The sequence below is a fragment of the Biomphalaria glabrata genome, chromosome 3 (genome assembly GCF_947242115.1).
Source record: "Biomphalaria glabrata chromosome 3, xgBioGlab47.1, whole genome shotgun sequence".
NCBI lineage: Eukaryota > Metazoa > Mollusca > Gastropoda > Planorbidae > Biomphalaria > Biomphalaria glabrata.
Window position 1 is genome coordinate 16,183,678 of NC_074713.1, and position 17,942 is coordinate 16,201,619.

At 36.8% G+C, this 17,942-nt stretch overlaps 1 protein-coding gene across 6 annotated transcripts in view; it reads left to right on the top strand.

The window, feature by feature from the left end:
- The window catches only part of LOC106057114 (dentin sialophosphoprotein-like), an 86,649-nt gene extending 68,707 nt beyond the window's left edge, over window positions 1-17,942 (top strand). For all 6 annotated transcript variants that reach the window (XM_056023659.1, XM_056023660.1, XM_056023656.1 and 3 more), the window contains 10 exons: window positions 6,035-8,327; window positions 8,506-8,609; window positions 8,985-9,143; window positions 9,394-9,555; window positions 9,778-9,883; window positions 10,357-10,544; window positions 10,855-11,009; window positions 12,193-12,370; window positions 12,714-12,997; window positions 13,772-17,942. In XM_056023659.1, coding sequence (XP_055879634.1) covers window positions 6,035-8,327; window positions 8,506-8,609; window positions 8,985-9,143; window positions 9,394-9,555; window positions 9,778-9,883; window positions 10,357-10,544; window positions 10,855-11,009; window positions 12,193-12,370; window positions 12,714-12,997; window positions 13,772-14,003 — 3,861 coding nt within the window. In that variant the 3' untranslated portion in view covers window positions 14,004-17,942. The remainder of the gene's footprint in view (window positions 1-6,034; window positions 8,328-8,505; window positions 8,610-8,984; window positions 9,144-9,393; window positions 9,556-9,777; window positions 9,884-10,356; window positions 10,545-10,854; window positions 11,010-12,192; window positions 12,371-12,713; window positions 12,998-13,771) is intronic.

Below are 17,942 nucleotides of genomic sequence, written 5' to 3' on the forward strand. Positions count from 1 at the left end.
TTTTTATTTAGAAAGAATGCTTCCATTTCCATTGTCTCTTTCCCACTCCCATTCTCTTGTAGTGAAGTCCAAAAGATAGTGGTGCTCCACGTCTCCTGTGTGTTGGGGGCTAGTGTGGACAAGCAACAATGGAGGCTCACCACGTCCTGTTTTGTAATTGTCTTTTCAACCAACTTCATGTACACTAGCCCTAGCATGAGTCACTCGAATTGGACACTTTAAAACCTGTTGCATGTTGCCTGGTACCAGGTGCTTTCAAAACATAAGTATGGATCGGACTTTCGATCTCTCTCTCTCTCTCTCTCTCTCTCTTATATAAAAGTTTTTTTGTCAAATTCTCTTTGGATGGGTTAATGGGTTGAAAACAGCGAGGCAGTTATGAAGTTTCTCTCTCTTAAAAAGTCTCGGTATGTTTGGCATTCACTACATTCCACAGTCTTGTTTCAAACTCGTAACATTTTCTTTAGTACGGACCTTGAGGTCACCATGTCTTCTGCTGGGTAACTTGTCAATCTTTTCAGTGCGTTTGACTCTGCAACACACAAATACACACGTGTACGCACACACACAGAAATGACTGCAACACACAAATGCACACGTGTACGCACACACACACAGAAATGACTGCAACACACAAATACACACGTGTACGCACACACACACACAGAAAGAGATTCAAGTGTTGACAAAGGTTATATCGCTCCAGAAATATTGATTGGGCTGGGGGATTTAAGATTAGTGGCTGTGAGCAAGTATTGCGTTTTTATTGAATAAAGAATTCATGCGGAAACGTGCCGCTTCGATTCAGTTGACCACTAGGCCATCAGGTGAGGGAAGGAGTATTGATCTCTGCCTGTTTACAGCGGTACGAGGAGTGGGTGCATTGAATTTGTGTCAGCTTGGCCTTCCTCACTTGGTTTGCCTGGCTCATAGAAGCTTTCACTTTTAATGTCTGAACGATTCTAGCCAAGGAATCTCAAACCACGAGATCGTTTGAACTGTATTATGTCCCATGGATTACTTTTGTCAAGAGATGCATACATATTATTATTCACTTGATTGCTGGTACAGTTATAGGCCCCTGCACCTTTCAAGCTACTTATATCAACGGGTAGTGTGAGTCTTAAGGTCGCACAGTGGCAGCGCGTGGGTCTACTTGAAAAGAAAAAAAAAGTCCCGAGTTACGAAAAGATAACGCAAAGATCTACATGACCAAATAGAAAAATTTTTTGAAAGTTAGACTATACACACCAATGCGCACGCACGTCGCAATGCTGTCGTCTGCTAGTGTGTGACAAGTCACTTTTCATAGAACATGTTTCTAGTTAGTCATGCCGCTGTAGACGTTTTCATTGCTAGTTCAAGGTTAGGTTTCAATAGTACTAAGCACGGGTGGTTTAGAAATGGTGACTATTTACTTTAGAAGTCACGTTCAAGTGCTGTCGGCATGCTGCATGACCGTATATCAACTTACTGAAATTTAAAACCTTGTCACACATATATCGGTGTCCCCCGCGGCCCGCCCCGATCATAATGAAGACAAACATCCAGTGACCTTGAATTAATTGAATTGTACCGTCGTCTGCTGCTCCCCCCCCCCCCCCTTTCTCCTTTTTTTTTCCACGCTCGTTAACACTTTGAATTAAAAAAAAGTGTTTTTTGAAACGTTCGAATGATAAAATTGACTAAAATTAGTGTGTGACTTGGTGTGCGAGGAGAGCAGTGTATGTGTGCGCGAGGAGAGCAGTGTATCTGTGTATGTGTGTGTGAAAGGAGAGCAGTGTATGTGTGTGCGAGGAGAGCAGTGTGTGTGTGTGCGAGGAGAGCAGTGTATCTGTGTATGTGTGTGTGCGAGGAGAGCAGTATATCTGTGTGTGTGCGAGGAGAGCAGTATATCTGTGTGTGCGAGGAGAGCAGTGTATCTGTGTATGTGTGTGTGCGAGGAGAGCAGTGTATGTGTGTGTGCGAGGAGAGCAGTGTATGTGTGTGTGCGAGGAGAGCAGTGTATCTGTGTATATGTGTGTGTGCGAGGAGAGCAGTGTATCTGTGTATGTGTGTGTGCGAGGAGAGCAGTGTATGTGTGTGTGCGAGGAGAGCAGTGTATCTGTGTATATGTGTGTGTGCGAGGAGAGCAGTGTATCTGTGTATGTGTGTGTGCGAGGAGAGCAGTGTATCTGTGTATGTGTGTGTGCGAGGAGAGCAGTGTATGTGTGTATATGTGTGTGCGAGGAGAGCAGTGTATGTGTGTGTGCGAGGAGAGCAGTGTATGTGTGTGTGCGAGGAGAGCAGTGTATGTGTGTGTGCGAGGAGAGCAGTGTATCTGTGTATGTGTGTGTGCGAGGAGAGCAGTGTATGTGTGTGTGCGAGGAGAGCAGTGTATGTGTGTATGCGAGGAGAGCAGTGTATCTGTGTATGTGTGTGTGCGAGGAGAGCAGTGTATCTGTGTGTGCGAGGAGAGCAGTGTATCTGTGTGTGCGAGGAGAGCAGTGTATGTGTGTGTGCGAGGAGAGCAGTGTATGTGTGTGTGCGAGGAGAGCAGTGTATCTGTGTATGTGTGTGTGCGAGGAGAGCAGTGTATGTGTGTGTGCGAGGAGAGCAGTGTATGTGTGTGTGCGAGGAGAGCAGTGTATGTGTGTGTGCGAGGAGAGCAGTGTATGTGTGTGTGCGAGGAGAGCAGTGTATCTGTGTATGTGTGTGTGCGAGGAGAGCAGTGTATCTGTGTGTGCGAGGAGAGCAGTGTATCTGTGTGTGCGAGGAGAGCAGTGTATCTGTGTGTGCGAGGAGAGCAGTGTATGTGTGTGTGCGAGGAGAGCAGTGTATCTGTGTGTGCGAGGAGAGCAGTGTATGTGTGTATGTGTGTGTGCGAGGAGAGCAGTGTATCTGTGTATGTGTGTGTGCGAGGAGAGCAGTGTATCTGTGTATGTGTGTGTGCGAGGAGAGCAGTGTATGTGTGTATCTGTGTGTGCGAGGAGAGCAGTGTATGTGTGTGTGCGACGAGAGCAGTGTGTGTGTGTGTGTGCGACGAGAGCAGTGTGTGCGTGTGGATTAGACATTTTGGTCCCGTGGATGCACGTGTTTTTCCTGTATGTGTTTCCCCATAATGCTTCTAGTCTCTAGCTGGACTGTAAAGAAAGTGAGGGGGAAAACAATACATGGGCTTGAGATTTGATTTGTTCAATATTAACTAGACATCTCTCAAAGTCCACCATTGCAGGTTGCCTTGGTGACATTAAGTTATTTCACATGTTGGTCTAGAGGAAGTTTTGGTTACATTGTAGGCCCAGGATTCATTTCTATTCACTTATCTTGTCAATCAAGTCCTCACTGGCGGATGGGGGGGGGTATACACAATTTGTATACAAATTTATTAGTTATGTTACTAATATATACTAATTATTTATATTTCAACCTATTTTTTAGATTATTACGCCCCCCCCCCTCTAGTATGTTGGCTATCTGGTGGGAGGTGGCGATGGCATCAAACACGCCCCACCCCCCACTATAAACTTTTGAGGGGGGGGGGCAGTCCAATTTATTTGTAGAAATCACAGCTTGTTAACGGAATCAATTAAATATCTATATAATTATAACTAGTTATTAGCTAAAAAAGAAACACCAACTTGAAAAAATTACTCTGGAATCCTCGATACACTATAATGAATCTCCTCCACCCTGGGACGAAAGCCCTTTTCCAACTATAAGGGACCATATTGAAAACATAAAAAGAAAATCTGATTACAGACCAACAGAGCTCAAGGAAATAGTGAACTGTTTTCTACATACCAATTATCCTAGCAATCAGTGGATCAGAGTTTACACGGATGGCTCATCCCATAAAGCCACCACAAATAGAGGAGCTGGAATACTTATCCAATGGCCAGATGGAGGGAAACTAGAAAAATCCTTTGCAACTGGAGAGCTCTCTGACAGTCACAGAGCAGAAAGGGAAGCACTAGCACTAGCTGCTACCATGCTAGCAAATCATCCAAGTTCCCCCCACACAGTCAGATTGTCTTTCTAACTGACGCGAAAACAACCATCCAAAGCTTGCAAAACTCTGATTCCTCTTATATTAAAAACCTCAGAACAGCACTTACAAAGCTCAACAACAACAGCAAAAAAAAACTGTTATTCAATGGATACCAGCTCATATACAACTAGAAGGAAATGAGAAGGCTGACACATTCGCCAACAGTGGGAGAACTAACTCAAAAATAAACTCTGCACTCTATCCAGAAGAATTGAAGAAATTAATTGTAAGTAAAATAAATGAGAAATGGACGAGCTCTCATCCAAATCACAAGAAAGATGACACTTACTATAAGGTATCCCGACAAGACCAACGTCTAATCTTTCGACTCAGGACCGGACACAACAGAATGCAACAACACATGTACGGGAAGCTCAAAATTGGAACTAGTGAAATCTACCCATGTGGAGTATCACCAGAGAATGTCGACCACGTCCTCCAAAACTGCTCTCTTTACCAAGAGGCCTGTATAAGACATTGGCCCCAAATCACCCCAATAGAAAGAAAACTATATGGAGAGCTCCCTGATTTGGAAACCACTGCCCAGTTCATCTCATGTATTGGTCTACTCATCTGAACTCACCAACATAACAATGAGAACGAAGAAGAAGAAGAAAGAAAAACTTGTTATTGATATTTTAAACGATCTTTATATTATGTCGTTCCCCTGTTAGCCAATTGGGTGGGTGGGGGGCGAATACATCTACTGCCCTTTCAGTGGTGGGGGGGGGGGGCAGTCCTATTTTAATTAGAAATCTTAGTTTGTGAACAAAATTAGTTGAATTACAATATAATTTTTATATTATGTTGCTACACTTCTGGTATCTTAGCAGATTTCGTGAGGTGGGGGGGGGGGGGGGGGGGCGAATCCTTCTGCTTCCCTCCTCACTCTAGCCCTCTGAATTGGGGGGTGGGGGGGGGGTGGCGGTCCTTTTTTTTAGGGAGAAATAGTTTTTGAACAAAATTAGTTTAATATCTATATAATATAAGCTACATATTGATGTTTTAACCCATTTGTATATAATTTTGCACACACACACTCTGATCTCAAATTTTATGATTAGTAAATATAAAAGGAAAAAGGGTTGTACCAGGTGGGAGGGGCGATACATGCAATCGCCTTCCGCCCATCAGACAAACCAATACTTTTTTCTTTTTGTATTTTAGTAAAGAAATTACAAAATTAAAAAAAAAAATGTTACCAATATAATTTATATATGTTATAAATTAAATTCTTTTATCGAGTCGCCCCCACCCCTATTCTTTAATGCCAAAATGCAATCATTAGCAGAAATTATAAAAAGGAGCGAAGATTAATCGTTTTCACTCTACCACCCCCTCCCCTTTCCAGATGAAAAGATGACGTTTTAAAACAGAAAAGTCAAATATGGCGATAGAGTTTATGTCATTGTATACAAATTTATCTTAGACTTTGTTTTGGTAAATTTAGAATTCATATGAAATTTTTCATTATAAGAGTAACAATTGAAATGAGTTCTGAACCCAAATATTATTTTCCTCGTCATGTTTTTCCAACCTTTACTCAGACTAATATTTTTTTGTTGTATAAATAAATTTGGGACAATAACTCACAATTTATGCTTGAATCCTAAAAATGCCAAAAATTTAGAGTAAAATCTAATAGGTTCACTTAATTTCTCCTCCCACTTCCAAAATGTTTTTTGGTTTAGAACTTTGAATTATAGTTATATAACTAAACAAAGTTACAAACATGCCTATTGAAATGTATCACTTACAAATAAGCTTTTTTTTTAAATATTATTTTTTAAATAAATGTTTTTTCGGCGGTGTTCGCCCCGATCCCCACTGGGGGAGCTTACAGCGCTCCCCCAGACCCCCTAGCTGTCTAGAGAAAGGCCTCAATCTGGCTTTTTTTTTTCTGAATATTTATTATCTCTAGCACTTTTTATGTTGCACTACAATTTATTCTGTTTGTTTTAATTCACTTGAAGATTTAATTGCTTAATGTTGTTTAAATTGCAGGGTTTTGATCTCAAAAGATTAGATTTGAGTGGAATCTCTCTGCCCATTCTAGATGAGTCCTTGTTTAGTCAGATAAGTCCTAACATCAGTGACAGTGGTTTAATTGAGTTAGATGATGACAGCCTGCTCTTCATTGGAGGTAGGGAAGACTACGCAGACAGCTCAACAGGCATCCCGTACAAAAGTTTTGATTTGACCCCTCACAGCCAGTCTCTTGAGTCCATCAGCTTTAACTTAAATGAAAGTATTGAGAATTTCTCACAAAGTTTGCTTCTTGAAGAAGATCTTTTGCAGAGTGAAGAGTCCAGCAGCAAGGCCTCCACTGAACCAAGTAGTCCTTCCAGACCATTAGGATTTCTGAAGCCTGACAGCCCACTGGGCAAAAGACCTTTTCCTGGTCCCAGAAGTGGAGAGTCTAGTCCAGCCAAGAAAGGCTCTCAGTCACCTTCCTCTTCCAGTGGTGGTCTAAGCCCTATTGCACAAGAAAGCCCACTTGAGTCATTTATAGTGTCCAGGGGTTACCAGCTGCACTCTAAAGATAGTCTTCTTATCAACTCAAGGGATGAGTTTACCAACCTGAAACTACGCAAGAACCTTTTTGATCGCAGCAGTGGAGACAGTGCCAACATTAGCGAAACTGAGTCCAAGATGGGGGATTCTCCCCCTGTACATAGCTTAGGCCATAAGGGATATGTGGTGACCAGCAGTGACGGTGAAGTAGACACTCCAGCTTTCAGAAGATTAATAAGCACAGAAGTAAAGGACATTGGTTACAGCAGTGAGAGCCAGTCAAATGATGAGGTGGAAGTGATGGGCCATCAGATTGACATGGAGTACAAGTTCCCTGGCAAGTGTGAGCTAGCCACTGACGGTCCACTTGGGGAGAAGATTAGTATCCCTTCCACAGCTGTTAATACTGACTACTACTTCATGACCCATGTGGATGTTGACTCTACAGACAAAACTGACAATGGGGATACTACTGATTCTGGTGCAGAGAAAGTTGTGAGTAAAAATCTGTTAAAAAAGAGCATGCTTCAGAATGGGTATCTCAGTGATAACAAGCCTGAGACTGCTGTTAGAGAAGTTATGTCCCAATCTGACAGTTTTGAAGCTTCTGTAAATGAAGTGCTCTTGGAGCTGGAAGGTAGTAATGAGTCTAACCATTTGGAGGAAGCATGGGATACTGTGGATGCACCTATGACCCTTAATGGTATCTATGAAGAGAAGGATAGATTCTGTGTGTATTTCCCATGTGAGGAGGACAAGACAATGCTGCCTATGCATCACTATATTGAGTACTCTGAATCAGACAGTGCACCAGAGTACACGGAGAAGAAATCCATCAAGTATCTAATAGATCATGCTGAGGACCTGGTCAAACAGTCCAGTCCTCAACATTTGTCTAAAAGCTTGTCCCCCAAAAAGCAGCAGCTACCAGCTGTGGCACACCCATCACCATCAAAGCAAACTCAGACTGATTGTTGTAGCACAGTAGAAAGTTCCTGCGATGCCAGTGGCGAGGATAACTCTGATCACGAAGGTGTCAAAAAACCCTCCAGTGCTCCAGAGGACTTCTCCACTGCTACAGAAGATGCTGATGAAACTTTATTCAACAGCGTTATCAATCTGGATTCTGCTAAAAATGCCAGCGCTGATGATGTTATCAAAACCATTTCTGGTGGTGGTTCACCAGTGATGGATGCTGCCAGGCTCAGGAAGCAGACAGGTGAGAGAAAGCCTCATGGCAGGGGCAAGAAAGACAGGCCTTGGAGTGTTGTCGGACTTCAAGAGTACACCACACACAAATCCAAAACAGATAGTTGCTTGCATCAAGTTGTTGCAGCATCAGAGAGTGCTATTGATCATTTAAATTTCAGCACAGACACTGATTCTCCATTCCATACCAAGTACCACACATCCACATTCCCACGAGACAAGCACAGCTTCAAACCCTGCTCCTACTCAGAGCAACCCACATCATCACAGAGATCATCCCAACGTAAAAGCAGCTACTCATCATCCTTACAGAAAGAAGATGTTTTCTTTCCTTCCAGCGAGGTCAGCAGTTCAGGTTTACTGTGTGGCAGTCAGAGCAGCAGTCCTACTAGGACCTTGTCCAACCAGAATGATTTGTCTAGTTCTGACCGCTCTCCTTCCAAGAATTGCAGGTCTCGTAGACTTAGGAAAAGGTCAAGTTTAGAAAAACCTAGTATCATGACATCATTAAGTAAGACCAGCACAACAGACAGCTATGACAGTGCAGAAGCTGAATCAGAATCAGAAACATCAGGTAATTTCTGGTTTCTCATTAATTATAATCATTTAATTTATATAGGAAAAAATAGTGTACTGTTATTTTTTTAAATTCTCATCCCTTGAGTTTCATTTAGAACTTACAAATTTCATTGATTGTGTCCAAGCTAATGATTTATTGATTTGTACTAACTTCTGTTTTATGTTTGTTCTAGATGATTATCTTACAGCTCCCATGGAGCAAGCTACATCTGATGGAGATGATGTTCACAATATCTCAGGCTCATTGTCAGAACACAGTGCTTGGGATAATTATCAGGTACTAGACACAGTCTTTGTAGAAAATGGCCCCATGAGTTTTAAGTATCAATCATATAATCTAATGTATATCTCTTTTTACATTTCACTTCGTTCTACAAACATTTGTATAGCATTAGAATGCATGTGTGAATAATAGAAACAAATAAATACTTTGTACAAAATATTTTAACATTTTTATTTTTTTTTTAATTTAAACAAAATTGTAAATGTGTCATTTTTTTTTTTAAAGTAAAATTTCTTTTATAATTGTAAAACCTTTAGTAGAGTATTTCCCCTTCAAGCTTACAGGATTGTACAACTTGTCACTAGATATTTAAAATGATCTTCTTTTGGATAGTATGCTCAGATTGTGTTAATCTGTTGTTTTTTTCAGGCCCTGTACCCTACAGCCAGTGAAGATCCAGGTGAAGAGTTGTTAAACTGGGAAGAGCCACAGGATGAGTTGGAGTTTGATGATGACTTCCAATTAAGTCGACAGAGAGGTTCTATAATTAAATCTGTCATGGCACCAAAGAGGTCAAAGATGAAATTTGTAAGTTGAATCAAGGATTTCACAATGTTTCTGAATATATATATATGTCTGTGTATATGTAATTTAGCAAATGTCAATGCCTCTGGAAATAATAGTGTCTAGTAATGAATATTAACAATAAATAAAATTAACCCACTGCTGAAAGAATAGTGAGTATGAAATATAGGTTAAGTTATTATGAATTGAAATCTCACTCAATGCATTGATAGGAATAATTGTCAATGTTGCTTCAATGTGTTTTGTTCTTCAGACTAAACAAGGCATGCCTGGAGATGATAGTGACTCCGACCTTGAAGACTTCCACCACATCCTTGAACAGTCTGAACTCTCTCTCAGATTGGCTGACCAGTCCTTGAGGAAGAGAAGAAGAGACCCTATGGGCACAGGACTACACCCAGACCCAGCCAAATATGTAAATATGTTTACCATGTACATTAAATCTGTTTTGTTATCAAATTCAATATAAAAAAAGTTAGGAAACTTTACAGTGCACTCTTATGATGTATTGCTTCTATGCATGACTTGTTGAACAAATGTATATGTGCACAATATTTAGTTATCTTATATTAATCATTTAAGTTTTAATGTCTGTTGGAAGGAAGCTGATGATGAGATTTATCTGTGGCTATTGCAGGAGGAGATTATTGTAACTTATGATACCAATATAGTGTGTCTGAAGAATGTCCTAGCCCATCTGAAGTCTGAGGATATTTCTCAACAAGATGTAGCCAGGGTTAATGGTTAGTAATTATTTCATTTTGAAACTAAATCATTTTTTAATATGTTGTATTGATACAAATACATCTTGGGCTTTAAATAATGAAATATGTTGATGTATCATGACTATACACAGAATGATAACTGTTGTCAGGGAAGTTTGATCTAGAGTTATACATGTTAAAAAATTATTTAAACTGATTTATAAAAAGATAACATTAGGTCAGAATCTGAGACTGACCCCTAAAAATAAAAAGTAATTGTTGCTTTTTATTTGTTTGTGTATGGCACCATAAAAATATATTTATTTAAATTTTCTAAATGATAATAAATATAATTTATATTTAATATAAATATGTTTTGATGACTTCTATAACTTATCTTGGGCCACATTCATCAATATTTGCTGAAATGGAATGATAGCAAAATGTTAAACCTATGATGTCTTGGGTTCTATAAACAAATGTCCTGTAATGTGTTTTTGTACCTTGTCCAGGTATCATGTCCCAGTGGGAAAAGTTATACATGCTGGCATCTGAAAGACTCCAACAGACAACACAGCTGGGCATTGTGAGGCACAGGCTCAATGAGATCCAAAGTCACATCAAGCAGTCTGAGACTTGTGCACCTGGGGACAGGTTTAATTCAAGTGATGAACTTAGGGCAGCCATACTTTCTCTTAGGGTAAGTCTACAACAATCTTTACTACTATGTGAGTTTTCATTCACCAGTTTCCTTCAAACTGAAGATCTATGCTTGTCCTAAATTATTGTTTTCAATACACACTTCTTTTTTAATGCCATTTAGGCATTTGTTGTTCATTTATTTAACATTACACTAAATTTGTGTTGTTTTTTTTAATTAGACAATTGTATAAAGACTTGTCGAGTTTATTCTTGAAGCCATATGCCACCCCCTTGTGAATTATGTTTACGAATTATACTTGTAATTTATCTGCTGGACATACTATGAACTTGCATGTTTTATGTTGTAGGTAAGAAATGAGACACTGGTAAGCCATGCTGAGCTTTTGAAGGATGTGACACTGATGCTACAGGAGTTTGCAGCCTGCCACCCTGCTATCTGTCTGGACAAGTATCACCAGGAGATAGCTGCTTTGAAAGAAGATGTTCACAACACAGCCCACATGTAAATACATAGCTTTTTTTTTTATTATTATTATATAAATATGTACAAACATACAGTAGAATACAGTAGAGTACAAACTTACAAAGCAGTTATTTAGGTTTTTTAAATTATACTAGTTAAATATATTTTTTAATTTCAGTGTAAATTTATGTTCATGGTATAAGCTTACAATTTTGAGATTGTGAAAATAACTTAAACATTAAAACAGTGGAAAGTTGTTTCTGAAACTAAGTTCATAGAAAATATTTCTAAAAAGGATTATAATTAAGTAAATAATGATCTTTTTCTTTTTTTTACAAACTCCTGACAATAATTTGGGGGGGGGGGGGGGGAAAGTCAGTACAGTTTATTTGAACACTTAAAAATCCTTTCAGTGAGGCATTACTCTCATGAAGTAACTTGGTATATAATATTTATGTCACTATTTTTATAATGTTACACTTTTTTTTTCCAGATGTTTTATAGTGATTCCTCTTTTTTTTAGTTTATTTCAAAGGACCTGAAATAATGTAAATAATACCATTTCTTAATGCATTTGTTCATCTTTATGACATTTGAAATAAGAAAATGTGTTAAGTTTTGTGATTTTTCAATATTTTTGAATTAAATTTATAAATAAAAGGTTAAATCTTTCAATATATCCATTTTTTTAATTAATAAAAAAAAAATCTATTTCTGTACTCTGTTCAAACTTAATAATAAAAAAATATTTTCTCAAATATTTTATTTCTTACACTTTTGTAGCCCATTCATTTTCCTTTCAAATAAAATCCAATATGTTAGATTATAAAATAAAATGAAAGTTAGTTTTAGTGGCTTTAACCTCCTAGCACATTTTTGTTCATCTTAGAAAACCCATTTTTTCAATCTAAACAATACGCACTGAAATAGTTAAAATACTTGTAAGTTTCAACATAAATACACAATTTCTTGACCCTCTTACTTTGTTGCTAGTAATCTTGGAAACATGAAAAAATTTTTTTTAATGAAATGTATGATGTAGGATTCCATTTCACGCCAAGTCAAAAAATAATTTTTAAAAATAAACTTGACTGATCATTTTGTCTGTAATGACAATTTGGAGATATTTTTTTGTTTTGAGTTTTGCACCATTCTCCATTATTTGCACTTAACTTTATCTCAAGTTTTTCATCATTTTTGTGATTTTTGTGTTATTTTCCAGGGTCAGTGAGCGATTAAACATCCTGTCCAACAACTGTGAAGTATGGCAGGACTACCTGGACAACCAGAAGGAGCTGGACTCTCTGCTGGCCCATGACAGAGACAGGCTGCACAGTTTACTGTGTCAGAGAGAGTTTGGAATGAAACTAACCAAGAAGGATGTGCTGATTGAACTAGAGGTAAGTTTGATGTGTTAAGCTTTAAGTCTCATTTTGCCTAATTTTTCACATCTTTGAGATTTGAGAAATAGTTAGATCTATATGAAAGACAAAACAATGTCTTGGTGCTTGCTATAGATTTCATTTTTTTTTTTAAATATATTTTTGTAAAATTTACTTTTTAAGAAACTTGTTGATCTATTCAATAACTTAAATTTACTATTATATCTAATTAACAAAAAAACAACAACATATAATGCAATTGTTTGTCATATAGTGATTATATTACTTATCAAATGATTTCATTGCTTAATTAACATTTTTCAAGATGTGCAAACCTAGAACTTTGTTATCCATCTTGCAGAAACTTCAGAGCAATCTTTCATTATATGAGTCAAAGTTATCACTACTGCAGGCCATGAGAGCAAGACTTATCAAAAGTTCAGATAATGGAGCTCAAAGAACTTTGCTAGCAGCACTAGCTGATTTGCGAAACCAACTCCTGGTAGTGTCAGAGAGGTGCCAAAAGGTGTATCGTGATGTGGAGGAAGATGAGGATCTTCCAGTAGATCACCACACAGATATTGGCAAACTGGCTGTAGTTGCAGCCTCACTGCATGAAGCCTTGAAGAATCCTCAAGGCAAAAAGTAAAATACTTTTCAGACTTTGAAATTCTATTGAAGTAATTCTAAATCTATAATGTTTTACTGGAATTCTCTATCACATAACTGGCCATGTATGGTAAGGGTTGCCAAAATGATTAAGCTCAGAGAATCAAACATTAGAGTTCTAAGTGTTTTCCTCTTGGTGTTTTCAATCATCTTTTATTTGGTGAAAACTATTTACACCAACCAATGGCTTAGCATTAAGTTGTTTCTAAGAAAATGTCAATGGAAGAAAAAAGTATTCAGTTTATTGTTTCTTAGGAAATGAATACATAACAATAACCTCATCCCAAATCATTTGATTCCTTAACTCTTTATCTCCGTAATTATTTTTCCAATTTCTGATAGAATTGTTCATTTTTCACATTTGTACATTATATACCCTGTTATGATTAAACTTCAATAACATTTTTGTTTGTAATCAGAAAACGTTACTTTTGGTAAAGAATTATAGGAGAATGCATGCTCTTTTTATATAACAAAAGTTATACTTTCTTAAACCAATAATTAATTTAATTTAATGGGGTCAAATCAACAATGGTATCATTAATTCAGAGAGAAAGAGTTAAAGTGTTTTAATATTCTAAACAAAATTTCAAAAAATCAACACATGTTCTCACTCTAATAGTTCAAATTGATTGCACTTGGACATCTTGCTTATTATTTCATGGGCTATCATAACATACATAGAGTTTGCAAGTATTTTTTCTACAACTCAAATTTACTAAAATTATATTTTTTGTTCTGTTCTCATAGATTGCTTGGAGAAATCTCTGATGGCTTGTCCAGCAGTGTAGTTAGTTCAAGCCCATGCATCAGCAAGACCTGTGCTTCCTGGCTGAGGTCTCTACCTGTGCAAGTAGTGGCACTTATGTTGGTGGCCGGGCTTGTGTGTGTCTTGGACCCTGAGCTCATTGATAGGCTGACCAGTTTTACAATGACTGTGACACCTGAGCTGCAGTATGTGAATGGACCGCCCAGCATGTGAGCCTGATGGAAAGCAAGTGTCCCTCTTCTATACGAGCTGCACTGTCCCAGCTCACCCAGTAACTAGTCACTAGAGAAATCCTGTTCTTTAACCCGGTTTATAGACTGTAATTGTAGCATAATACTTGGCTTTCTGTTGCCAACCTATTTATTTACTTTTATTCTGATTTTGTTCAAGTAGACCTATTGGTCTCTGATCCGCAGATACTGGGGGAACCAGTGTAATTAGGTCCACATGAGAAACTCAAATATATTCTTAGTTTTGAAAATAATGGAAATGGACTGTGGAACAAGAGAAGTATTTAGTCTCTTTACACACTGAAAACTATTTTGTGCATTCAACACTCATGAGATACGGAGATACTGTAACATGTTAGCAACTCTGTCTTGTGTTGAGTATACATTTAAAATATTGCTATGCAGTGATGTTTGGCTTTAGGCTCTATGTAGCCCAACCCATGGATAAATATGTGTGCCATATACTGCGCTTACACAAAATAAATAGAATATTGTGTTATTTCTATTAAAAAGAGCACTTTTCAAGTGTGTTATGTATCCTACATAACCCTGTGTTCAAATGAAAACAAATCGCTTGAGGCATCAGCCTTGCGTCACATAGGTTTGAGCTCAGCTCCCTTGTGTTGATATAAATCTGACAATTTGATGTCACTACTCTGACATTTGAATGTTGTCATCTTATAAACATTGTCACCTTGTAAGTCTCTGAAATCATTATTGTTGTATTTTTTAATGTTGTTTCATTGGAAATTAATTTCAACTATTCCTTTAGTACTTTATTGTAACTGAAATGAACAAGATTACTTGTATTGTGCTTCAAGTAAATAGTAACATTTGAATTGGATATTTAGACCTGAAATCATTCAATGTACATTTTCAAAAGTGAATATCAAAGTTGAATGTTTTCATATTTTTTGTCAAATATATTTATAAAAACAAAAACTACAAAAAAAAGAAGAAAATTTAAAAAAAGAGAATGAAGTGAATCAAAATCTAATAAGTGTATAAAGTAGTGATTTTTTTGTTATTTGTTAGCATTATAGTTCATAAGTTTGCTAATACCATGACTGGTACTTTTTTTTTCCGCTTAGTACCATAAGTATGTGTAGACCATATATATCTTTTTGTTCTGTGGTCATACAGCTAGAGCTGTCTAGTTTACACTTGAGTATTTGTACTATGACAATTCTGGTTGCAAGAATATTCTTTGCATGTTTATTTCTTGCCTGTGTGTCCATGTTAGCTTCCAGCTAGTTTAGCTCATTTCTATGACTCTGAATTACACTGCTCTTCTTCTGTGTACTTAATACCTCACTAGAAAGTGTACTTAGATATGTGTTTCCTTTTTCCCTGGCTTAGTAGAGTTGCAGTATGTAGTGAAGGAAATTCTAGAGCTTATAGATTATAGCTTCAAAAATTGTGTAAACCTGGGTTTAGAAATGTTTCAATTGTTGATAGTAAGTTCAGTCCTGTATCTATGTTGTTGTTTGTGGTTGATACTGCTGTTGTTGGCTGGTAATAACATTGTTACTTCAGGGCAGAAGTCATTCAAATGGACTCCTATACACTTGTATGGCTAAGGATCACATTTACATATGAAGTATAACTTCATTTCATGTTAGCATTGTCACTGTTGTATTGTATACAAGTTCAACAATCTAGAAATGTATACAAGATATTTAGAACTTCAATTATTTTTTAACATTTAAGCAAACAGAGGGGGATTATGGGTTATATAATCTTACTCTTAGGAATAAAGTGTTAATGCACTCAGGAAAATGTTTTTTTGATGTAATAATAATATCTTTATTTTCTGTGTACATTTTGTTACAGCAGTGCATTTTTTTTAAATTAAGAGGGGGAAAAAAAAGGAAGTCTTCTATAAATTAACATAGAGACTATTTTTTTCTTCCAAACTTTTGAGTCTTAATCCATGCAGTTAATGCTACCTCAACACATTGTTACACACATTTGACAGCAAAGAAAATTATTTCAGCCCTGGTTGTTTCATCAAAGCCATGCATTGTTAGCAATAAATATTGAAAGGCTAGAATGTAGGCAGCATACATAACATTAGAAAGTAAGAGCTCATCTGGTTGTTTTGTTCACAAGAAAATATTTAAACCTTCAATTTGTGTTCATCATCAAGTCATTTTTTGTTCAGTCATAAGTCATTCTATTCACCAGATACATTGAGAGCATGGGTTGTCTGATGTATTTTATGACCTTGTGACAACTTCATTTTCTTTTTAAGTCATAATATTCTTGGAGTCACAGAATTATAGTTTACTGTATCGGCATAAGCTTCTAGGAATTCTCCCTTTTGAAAGTCAATGCAAAGTATTTCTGTTCTTAAAGAGAACACAATAAATGAACCTATTCAGGAGCACATAACTTTCATGGCATGGCTGTCTATTTTGAAGCAATTTTAGTGAGCCAGTTTATCAACTGGTATTGACTTGGATAGAAAAATAACATGGACTTTCAATTTGTTGAGAGTCTGTACTGTACATGGAGGCTATGCACATTCTGTATCCTGTAATTGGTCTTGTGTTGTGAGCTAGTTAAACTTGAGTGATTCAGCATCATATAATGTTATACTAACTATTAAACTTGTACTCTGCAATGTATTGTCACTACAAGATGAAAGTTGGAACATGGTGTACTAACTCAGCAGTTAATAACGTAATGATGTGTGATAAATGTATTTAAGACCAGTTCAAGTAAATTTTTAGTCTGTATTCAATAGTGTCACATCTTATGGCACAAGTTGAACCTATATTGTTAAGTTTGAGAAGTACTAAATTGTATCTTTTATCAGAACATCAATGAAATGAAATGGCATTACTAGTAAATGATTTTAGACCTAATTGAGAATTAATTGGGTTAGTACACTCAGTCACCAATTGATTGCACTGTAGTAGTATGAAGATGTATAGGTTGTGTAGTTGGTCATTTTGTGCCTTGTTTACTTTTCCATGGATTACTAGCTAGGATTAAAGTTGGCAGCAACAATCTCTGGAAGAAAACAAACTATGAACAACTTATTTTAAACAAATAAGATTTGAAGTTATTGACCACCACAAAGGGAATCTTGTAGTAAGAATGTGAAGTGGTCATCACAGAGTTAAAAAGAACGTTGACAACTAGGGAACATGAAATGAATTGATTTCACTTTCAAATAAAAGTTGATATTGTTGCCAACTTTATCCTGCAGAATTTATTTATTCTTCTAGTTCTTAACCTGGATGTTCACAAGTTTGTCTCTTGTATTGGACAGTGTTGTGGAACTTGTAATCCCACATTTTGACATGCCCCAATAGGGAATCTATTTTTTACAAACTTTAAAGTCCAAGGTAAAAAGTTCAGCATTATAAGTTATTGGATGAAATAACTTCTCTATCATTGTATTTTAATATCAACTCTTTTGTGAATCGTGTTGAAGTTTTGAAGCTTTACTTTTCAAATATTGCATTCATGATTTTCTCCACAAATTTCTTCAGATTTTTTTTTTTTTCTGAGGTGTTGGTTTTTAAAAGAAATTGAATCTTTTTAAAATTAATAAATAATTCAATGATTGTTTTAAATTGAAGAAATATTTTCAGCAAATAGTTGTATGTGCAATATAGACTTGAAACACCCCCTTCCTTCATGTGTATATAGACACTCTTTTATTCTTTCAACATTGATGTCTTGTGTTTGGTCTCTTCCTATCTCTCTCTCTCAGCAGATCAGGAAATAACAGAATGACAAAACCTGTTCTTTAATGTTAGTTGCAGGTTTAGTATCTACAGATTGACTAATTAATTTATTTATCTTAGGCATCCAATAGTTATCAAAAAAAAAAAAATTTAACTCGATAAAATTTCAGTCAATTTGTAAACATTCGAGTTTTGACATCAACTCCTATATTACATTTACC